General features: G+C 51.5%; 1 protein-coding gene across 1 annotated transcript; it reads right to left on the reverse strand.

Moving 5' to 3' along the window:
- Window positions 1-672: 672 nt before the first annotated feature.
- Tmem225 (transmembrane protein 225) lies at window positions 673-8,317 on the reverse strand. The gene is made up of 5 exons (XM_042682728.1): window positions 8,303-8,317; window positions 2,643-2,805; window positions 1,944-2,093; window positions 1,573-1,707; window positions 673-905 (listed from the first exon to the last, which is right to left on the reverse strand). Exons 1-5 carry the CDS (start codon window positions 8,315-8,317, stop codon window positions 673-675), a joined length of 696 nt encoding a protein of 231 aa, XP_042538662.1.
- Between the last annotated feature and the right edge of the window lie 1,855 nt (window positions 8,318-10,172).

Raw genomic sequence — 10,172 nt, forward strand, 5'->3', positions numbered from 1 at the left:
AGCGGCCGTGTGGGGGATCATGCTGCGAAGGAGGCAACTTTGGAGCAACAACAGAGGCGCGCGCTGGGTCCAGAAGGCAGGGGACGGAGGAAAGACAATGGGACACCTGCGCATCTCAGGGTGGCCACATTTGCTGCCGCTGTTAGTGCGCGCGTAGGTTTGCTTTAGACGTTATGACGCGCCCACAAGTGTCCACTGGGTTGCCTTGTGTTCACGTCCACGTGCTCACAATATTGCACCATAAAATAAAAAAGTATTCTCTACCATCATAAATCTCTGTGAAGGAGCAAGTTCTCGGTACAGCAAGTACGATTTACAGAATGTTTATTAATAGCGTGTTGCGGAAGAAACTATTGGTTTAGCCAGGATTTTATTTTTTTAATAAGCCATCTCCCAAATCTTCCTTTGTAGACTCCCAACCACTCATCGCCATTCACATAATGCCAAACACAGGATGGCTTGGAGATCTGCACAGTACACACAGCACACACCACACACACACACACACACACACACACACACACACACACACACCACACACGTGCACACACACACATACCACACACACGCGCACACACACACACACACACACGCGCGCGCACACACGCGCACAGCGCTGTTCCCCTCTGTTGGCACGGACTGAAAGATGCAATCGACTCCCCAGACCCCGGATCACACGGCCCAGGACACGTGGCGCTCCTGGGCGCTCTGTCTGTGGGGCACGTCCTCCTCCTTGGGGTTGGTGCCTGTGGAGTGCACCCGGACAATGCTCCGGGGCACGGCCGTGTACGCGGAGATGACCTCGATGGAGCTCCTGTCCAGGGGAAGGTCCTCACTGGACTCACGGGGCCGCAGGCAGCTGCAGTCTTGGAGGGACGGCTTGCACTGGAGGACGGAGAGGATGCCTGGGAAGCGCACGGAAACCATGGCGCTGGCGACCAGCAAGGGCCCGCCCGAGCCGCGCGCCCCCCACCCCCCAACCACCAGCAAGGACCCCGCCCGAGCCGCGCCCCCTCCCCCCCAACCACCAGCAAGGACCCCGCCCGAGCCGCGCCCCCCACCCCCAACCACCAACCACCAAGGCCCCCGCCAAGTCACGCCCCCCGCCCCTGCCCACCAAGGTGTTGGGGGGCTGTTGCTTTGGTGGAGGAGACTGGGCTGAGTAAGCGGGTTATTCTTGGAGGACAGAGGGCGTCAGAGGCAGGCAGGCAGAGGCTGCAGCCAGGCCTGACTTCTGGCTCTCTCCTTACAGACGCTGTCCTTCCAGGTTGAACCCAGGGCCTGGGCAGCTTTTTCACTCAAGGTTAGCACTGGAGTCACAGCACCGTGTATTTCTGGTGGCTGATAGTGTCTCAGAGCCGTCCTGTCTGAGCTGAGCTGGCTTCAGAACCTCCCCCCACCCGGCAGGCTCCCCCCACCCCCCCACGATCTCAGCCACCAGTGCAGCATAACACTGCGCTTCTTAAAGTCACCGTGCCACTTTTCTTCCACGGACACACCCCGCCTTCCATCCTGTTCTCTGTCCTGGGGAACTTGGTTCTCAGTGCTCTCCAAGCGCCCTGGGACACTCACCGCAGGTAAGGAAGAGGACAACGGTGAAGCAGGCCGAGATAAAGACCCAGGTGGGCTTGAAGCTGGAGAAGTACACGGACTGGCCCTGCTTCAGCTTCAGGTAGTATTTCACCAGGGCACAGAGCAGAAGGAAGCCTGGCGTCCAGAGCAGAAGGACAGAATCCCTCCTCAGCAACTTTGGTTTCTGGACTCAAGTTTTCACCCAAGCAAACCTGACTTCCCAGCCTTTCCCACCGCCCGTCTCGCTTGAGGCCCAGACCCGCCTCAGAAGTTGGGTGTACACCCGAATGGAGCGCTGAGATGGCCGGACGGCCGCAGCCTGGGGCTCAGAGCCTGCACGCCGCCCCCCACGAGGGGCGCCCGGAAGTTACCTGTGAAGAAGCTGAGGAAGGCAATGGTGAGGTGGATGCATTTGTTCTGAGGAAGCATGGAGGTGAACTGCAGACCCATGACCAAGTTAATGTGGAAGGACAGGCCAAGGACCACCATCAGCATCACCCTGACCGCCTCCAGGCCGGCTGCTGGAAAGCAGAAGCTGTACTGAGAGAAGGACAGCTATTTCTTCCACCCTGGGCCCACCAACATCTGGGCAGAGACAGGGACGGGGTGAGCGTTTTGGTGAAATAATCGAGAGAGAAGGTGGGAAGAAGAGGAATGAGGGAATAGAAGAGGTTGCGCTTGGTCTTCGGGTCCTTATACACCTTTCCTCTCCTTTTCTGAGAACTCATTACTGTTCACTACCGTCTCTTCCATCTCGTCTCATCCAGAAGCAGAACCGGCTTTCTCTTCTTGCCGCCCCCCCTCACCCTCCTCTCTCATTCTCGTTGTGTTCATCACCCTGCCAGGCTTCTCGATGTCCAGTGACTAAGACTAAATGCTTCCCATCATTCTCCCCGGCATGCCAACGGTGAGACTTAGGAGTCTGAATTGCCGCGTTGGTCGGGGAGGTGGGCACATGGCTGCCCGAGGAGGCGGCCCCAGGAGTTTTGGGGGTGAACGGAGGTGAGGGAGGTCCAGGGGAGATGGAGCCCTCCGCTCCACCCCAGCCCTGTACACGGAAGAGTCCTGACCTGGCCAAATGGCAGTGCAACACATCATCCAGGGACTGTGGCTAATCTTGTTCTTTTTTATTTTGGGAAGCAACTCAACCCATTCCTCCATGATGAGGCTGATCACCAGCAAGGTTAAGGCCCAGGAGGAGAAGAGGATGTTGATGGTCTGGATATTCCTGTTCTTTAGGACCATCGCGAGAGGGGGTGTCTAGCTGAGGCCACCACCAACACTTCATATGTCTCTTCTTTGGTTTGACTGCTCGCAGGAAGAGGGGGAAACTCTGGGCTTTAGAGACGGCGGAAGCATGGGTAGTGGCGGAAGCTGAAGTTGGGTATGGAACAGAAGCGCCCCTCACACCACTCCTTTATTGAGAGAGGCCTGTCGTCAGGGCTACGAACCGCCTCGGAATCGCCTACTGCTTTGACCTTCGACCCTGGGACCTGGGGCAGGGGAAGGACCAAGGTGCTCAGGGATCCTGAGAGAGCCAATCAGATGCTGAGAAGGGCCAGAGGTCACAGATGGAGAGAGTTACCAGATACAGGGAAGCAGAGGCCTTGAAGACACAAGCTCCATTACAGAGGTCCTGTTTGCGTTGTTAGAATGGCTGGACCGGGGTTGGCTGATAGTTGGTGGGGTCCTTAGATACTCCAAGATCATCACGAGGAAGAACCATGGAGCCAGAACTGCAGAAGGAAACACCGAATAAACATGGGTGCTCACAGTAAAGAACTTTCTAGGCAGACTGGAAAAAAGACCAGGGCCTTGAAGACTGGAGAATACACTCAATGCGCTGCCTGCTTGTGGAGTGTTATTGTCAGGACCAACGCTCATCTCTTGCCAGAGCTGCCTTCATAGTTTGCAGAGAAGTCGTTGGGTTTTTTTTTTTTGGGGGGGGGTTCCATGGTGTCATGGCTCACAGCAGGGTCCCTGGAACACACGGAGCACACAGTAGGTACACCTGGAGCACACAGTAGGTACACGCAGCAGGTTCAGAGCAATACCCAGGCAACCATCTCCGAAACGCCTCTCTCGCGGGTTTCCCTGATTCCTGATGGGTTCTTTCATTGCCTTCACCACGCCACGCAGCCTCTCCCACCTCTTACACACCTTTTATCACCGTTGTGTTTTCTTGATCTTTTCCACTTCTTTAAATACATAGGATATCTAATCTCAAGGCTTTATAGTTAAGAAAACGGACTCGAGATCCTGGGATTAAATCCTGCCTCTACTCACTCATCGAAGGAGAGGCTTTACGCGATGATAACGCTTACTCAGGCAGAGATCTGTCCGAGGGCCCCGAGTGGGTGGTCGCCCTGGAAACCACCTCTGCAGTGTTCAAGGGAAGAGGAACTGAGCGGAAGCGGAGGTGAGTCGGTGCCACAATGGAGGGAATCTGAGCCAAGCCCCCTGGTGTGCTGGGTCCCAGAATCTCCCAGAATCTTCCAGAATCTTCACGGATAGAGGTAAGAGAGCCAAGCTGTGACACTGGGCACCGTTCGGCCCTGAGTGCCGTGTGTGCGTGGAGGTTTCTCTTCTGACTCCAGTGTCTGAACTCTCAGCGAGCGCGCGAGTCACAGTCAGGACCCTGGCCGCGGGGGAGAAGCTTCCAGGACTCCCATGTCAACCCCAGCTCACAGCAAGCTCTGCCAGCTGCCTTGGAATCTGTCCTCTACGCTTTGATCTCCGGCTCTCAGACCTCCTGACTGGACAGGGACATTTGCAGCCCAATCAATGATATTCTTCTGCATTGATTTTTTGTTTGTTCTGGGCCTGGGCACTGTCTCTGAGCTCTTTCACTAAAGACTAGTGCTCTACCACTTGAGCCACAGTGCCACTTCCAGTTGTCTGATGGTTAACTGGAGATAAGAGTCTTGTGGACTTTCCTGCCTGGGCTGGCTTTGAGCGGGGTCCTCACATCTCAGCCTCCTGAGTAGCTTGGATTACAGGCGTGAGCCACCAGCGCCTGACATGCATTGATGATTTTTATTTCTGTGCCATAGACCCTTAAGAGTAAGGTCCTGGCTTGAAAGCTACATAGCTTCATTTGTTTATTTTATTTTATGGGTTATGGTAATAAAGATCCAAAGTTGGTGTAGCCAACTTAGTAGAAGAGAGAGTATGTAAAGTGTGACTGAGATACAAGTTGAAGACGAAATCAAGTTAGCAACTGAGAAAGACCAGAGAAATATCTCTACTGAAAAATACTAAGACATCTGAATGGTGACAAATGGATTAACACTGTGACTTGTAAAGAATAAAGATATCCACAAGGCAATAGGAGAGTTAAAGTTTGTAAATTTTAGCATCCTGCACGGCAATTCAATTCCTCCTGGATATCACTTTTTTTGTCTCCATGCATGCCTGTTACTCATGGTTGCAAAAACCATTCACAGTACATGCAGCCAGCAGCATGCGCAGATAGAAATCATCTGCACCGTGTCCCCTGCCCACTGTCTCCGTACCCAGGGACTGCGTGCACATCCTCCTGCTTTAGTGAGATTACTTTCCCACAGATTGAACTCATCAGCAAGTGGGGTGAGCCTGGGACGGGGGTCCCCGGTCCCCATCAATCCCTCCGCGTGTGACACCCAGTAAACACCGTTCATAGCAGCAAATACATGTGAAGTCTCTCCCTGCTTTGGTGCTGAGGCCTCTGCTCAAGGCTGGCACTCTACCACTTGAGCCACGGTGCCACTTCCTGCTTTTTCTGTGTATGTGGGACTGAGGATTCGAACCCAGAGCTTCATGCATGCTAGGCAAGCCCTCCACCACTAAGCCACCTTCCCAGCCCAAGAACTGTAATTTTTATCTCTAACATCAACAAGGAAACCTTAACTTAGGGACATTTGATGCCAGACCCAAATGCTGCACACGGATAATAAGTAGCAGATGTGGGCCTAACACCTCCGGAGGATGAAAAGCCTGTGCGTGCATTCTCTGTCTCTTTGTCCATTTGTTATATCCAGGCTTGGCCATCAGGTTATTAAGGTCTTCAGGAGAGCTGCATAGTGGGCAGGCTGACACAGGATCACGTCACGTAAGCCCGGAGGGCTTTGTGGGGCTGGGCGGTGTGGAGTCCCCGGGCACTGTGTAGGTCGCTAAAGGGTTTACCCTCCCGCCGGCTTCTGGAGAAGTCGGAACTAATATTGTGGCATTAATGATGGCAAGATTCACTTGTGGATCATGGAACCTAGTCCCTTCTGAGACCATTAAAACGTTCCCTAAATGCCACGCGCTCTGTGCAGAGAAGGGAGCCGCTGTTCCGCACACCGGTGCCCGCCCCGCTGTGAGCCAGACCACGGCCGGCCGTGGAGCAGGCTGGCCTGGCCCGGCTGTGAGCCAGACCCCCGGAGCAGGCCGGCCTGGGCCGGGAGGGCGCCGCCGCCGACCACTGGAATTTCCTGGGGCGGAACAGTTTGTCCCCGGACTCTCACCAGACCCCGTTACCTTGTATAATGTCTAAATCAGATTGATTCAATTGATTCAAACATCGTTCCTTTATGCTCAAATCTTCCACAGCCTTCTCTTCTAACTGCAAAATGTGTGTTACATTACTGTTACTAGAACATTCTCCCTTACAGTAGCACCCGGAAATTCTTCTTCCATCTTCCCCTGGCATGCCTTCCCAGTCCTTTCCTCCCACTTTCTCCAGCTCTGGTGACAGCCGTTCTACCCCTTGTATTTGGTGATACTGGGGACTGAACTCAAGGCTTCACACTCGCTAGGCAGAGACGCTACCTCTCCAGCCATACCTACAGACTGTTTGCGAATTATTTTTACTTACTTTTTTGCCAGTCCTGGGGCTGAACTGGACTGTCCCCGAGCCTCTCTGTGCTCAAGGCTAGTACTTTACCACTTGAGCCACAGCGCCACATCTGGCTTTTTCTGAGTGATTCACTGGAGATGAGAGTCTCACAGACTGGGGCTGGGAAGGTGGCTCAGTGGTAGAGCACTTGCCTTGCATGCTCGAGGCCCTGGGTTCGATTCCTCAGCACCACATAAGAAAAAAGCCGGAAGTGGTGCTGTGGCTCAAGTGGTAGAGCACTCGCCTTGAGCTGAAGAGCTGAGGGACAGCGCCCAGGCCCAGAGTTCAGGCCCCACGACCGGACCCAAAAAAAAAAAAGAGTCTCACAGACTTTTCTGCCTGGCCTGGCGTTGAACCTTGATTTTCAGATCGCAGCCTCCTGAGAAGCTAGGATTACAGGCGTGAGCATTGGCTCCTGGTTCATTGACTATTTTTTGAGATAGGGTATTCTTTTGTGCCCAGGCCAACCTGGGCTATGATCCTCCACCTGAGCCTTCCTGTGCACGCTCCCCGTCCACTGGTTGAGACAGAGTCTTGCAAACATTCATAACTTCACTCCTCTTTTTGTACCACGTCCCCATCATGTGCAGGTGATTTCTTTCCGTGAACCAGCTGTCTCACCTGGGGATTGCCTTGCTGCGTCTTCAGGTGGTTCTTTCTCAGATGGACAAGAACACAATGTCCTGACCGAAACAGAACACAACGGGGCTGTGTGTGCGGCAGAAAGCATGCATTCCCCCCGAGGTCGGCCATGGGGCCTGCCAGGCCCTCGGAGCACAGGGGAAACGGTCCCTTATTTCAACAAGCTTCCAAACGCCAGCGAAGACCACGGCGTCCGTGGCGGTGCTGGGAGGAGGTCGGCACAAAGATGGCAGTCCCACAGGCACTTTCCCAAAGAACGGATTGGTTGGAGAGCATGTTTAATACCCACACAATATAAGTAAGAGCCAGGTTTCATTCGCCTTTGCTCTAACCCCAGAAATTTTGGTTTTAACCCAGTAGGTACTTTGTAGCTGAGGATGAGGTACTATGAAATAATCTCACAATTTTCCCCATGGATAGATTGAAATTCAGCTGTTTGCTTCTGAAAATTGGGGGATTTTTTTTTTAAACAAAAGTACGTATGTTTACTTCCAGGGTACCAGGAATGGTTCATCTAAAGATGGGGGGGTCTACAAGATGTCCTGGAGAGCCCGCCCCAGGTCTGGGGTGGGGCTCAGGGATTCTTGCTACTATTGGTTTCCATGGTTACCAGGCACTAGAAACATTGAGTCTATTCTTCTCAAGGAGCCATTCCCAAAGTTCTTCATGCAAATCTTTATTTTCTATTTCTCAGTTCCTCTGCTTGTAACCTTAGCTACACTTGACTGTCCCTTTCAGATCTCCTCAAGTGACTTCTCTCCACTATTAAAGTCTCAGTTTTAAATCGGCCATTCCATAGAGGGAGTCTTTATAGCAACCAGCCCCGGCGCTGAGCTCAGATGGTGCAGCATTGTGCACTGCCTCTGGCACGCCACAGATTCCAGGACACATCGGCTCCCGTGTGAGGGACGTTCTGAAGGGCCTCACTCGGAGCTTCTTGCAGTGTGCCTAAGTGATGGTAACAGTCCCAGGTGGCCGGCCAGCCTGGGGACAGTGCCTACAGTGCAGTCTTACGTCAGACCTCAAGAGACGAAGACCCTCAGGGACTACTGGTTGTCTTCTTATTTCTAGGAATGAAAGACCCAGGTCCTTGTTACCTGCAGCTCTACAGAAACTTTTCAAGCAAGGCATATTTAGACGTGTTAGGAGAAGAAGGTGGGTTTCAGAGTTATGATGCTTATCTTGTAGGAATATTAAAATAGATTCTAGAATTCACTCCTCGGTGCCCACAGGAATCCTGCACATTTGCACCCCGCTGAGTCACCAGAACGGAAGGAACTGGCCACCGCGCCTCCCCTGGACAGGTGTGTGTTCCATTACGGGCTGTTCACACTTATTCTCATTTACTTTGCACAGCAATGCCTTAACTGTTTATTACTCACTAGTATTTACTTTTGTTTTACAGACTGAAACACAAAGCTCGCAGAGTCTATCATGAGTTGACTGTTACACTGTAAGACTTTACTGGGGCTGGACAGAATCTCATGACTTACCTGTAGTTCAGTGCTTTCCTGCCACCCATGCACTCCTGGGACAACTGAGATTTCATGTATATATATATTCACATTCTAAACTTTTGCTGTCTGAGCGTATAGCACTAGCTGTTGGGCCCGAGTGAGTCTTCAGAGTGTGGCTAGTTCAGCTGGAGCTGTGTTGTCAATAGAAAATACAGCATGCATGTCAGGACCTGCCTCTTCTGCAAAACATTGCAAAATACCTCATTATAATTCTTCTATTGTGTACAAGTTGAAGTGGTATTTTGAATATAAATTAAATAAAACAATATTATTAAAATTAATTCCACCTGTTTTTAATTTTTTAAATTAGGCTCATAGAACATTTTATGTTGTTTACTTTTGTTAACATGTATTGTCCCAAAGGGAGTACATGATGATATTTCTGTGTGTGTGTGTGTGTGTGTATGTAATTTTAAAAGTCTGTCGCAGTGTTTAAAAATAACCTGCTTTAAAATGGCTAAAAATACATTGGCTCTGAATCAAGGCTGAATTAATGTAGTAGAAAAGTTTGACTAACAAAAGTTTTGGCCTTAGTCTAGTTGCATATCCTTTAGTATCTGGTTAAATAGACACAGCTTATTACTGCTCTATGCGTGTGTGTGCATATATGCACACGTGTGTGCATGTATATGTGTGTGGGTGCTCATGGGCGTGTATGTACGTATGCACTGGGGCTTGAATTTAGGATCTCAGCTTTTGTTCAGCTTTTTTACTCAAGGCTGGTGTGCTACCATTTGAGCCACATTTCTACTTCCAGCTTTTTGTTGTTTAATAGGAGATAAGAGTCTCTCAGACTTGTCTGCCTTGGCTGGCTTCATATGGAGATTCTCAGTTCTCAGCCTTCTGAGTAGCTAGGATATTTTTATGTCTTAAGACAAGCTTTTTATAACAATTCTATAAAAACACAACACAATGTGTTGTTACAAGCTATTTGACATATGCAACACCTGTGGAATCTCTGAATTCACAGATAGTTAACAAAATGCTGGAATATAAAACTTGTGCAACTCCTACCCTTGATCCAGGAAGGCTTTTGCTGATAGCATTTTCCAAGTCAGGCTTTGTGTGAACCTGGAATGCTTTCTGGTCCCGAGAAAGAGGGTCAGGGGAGGAAACAAGCAAGAAGGAAGACGATTTCACATTGAGTGGAGAATAACCGAAAACGACCCCTCCAACGAGCGTGCAGGGCTCTGGTTGAAATGCCGGAGCCGGCATTGTGTGCTTTGCCACGTGGCTGGGGCCGTGGCTTGGAGCAGCGAGGTCCGATGGGCATCTGCCACCCGGCTGCCCCGGACTCGGCGTTGGAGGATCTCCATTCAAAGCCTTCTCTGGGCGAAGTGAGAACCTACCTAAAAAAGAAAGCAACAAGGGCTCGGGGTGGGATAGACTACTGGTGACACACCGTGATAGACTACTGGTGGCACTGGCTTGCCTAGCCAGCCCTGGGTCCTGAGTTCAAGTCTCCAGTAACACTCAGTATTTTTCTGGCTGAAATGCCTGGTCCTGGGGACCGGGGGGCAAGCTGGAAGTCCACCCGTCTAACCCGACTCTTCCTTTCTGCTCCATAGATTTCCTGGGGGAGC

This window comes from Dipodomys spectabilis, unplaced genomic scaffold (genome assembly GCF_019054845.1).
Source record: "Dipodomys spectabilis isolate Male_0828 unplaced genomic scaffold, ASM1905484v1 ptg000076l, whole genome shotgun sequence".
Lineage (NCBI taxonomy): Eukaryota > Metazoa > Chordata > Mammalia > Rodentia > Heteromyidae > Dipodomys > Dipodomys spectabilis.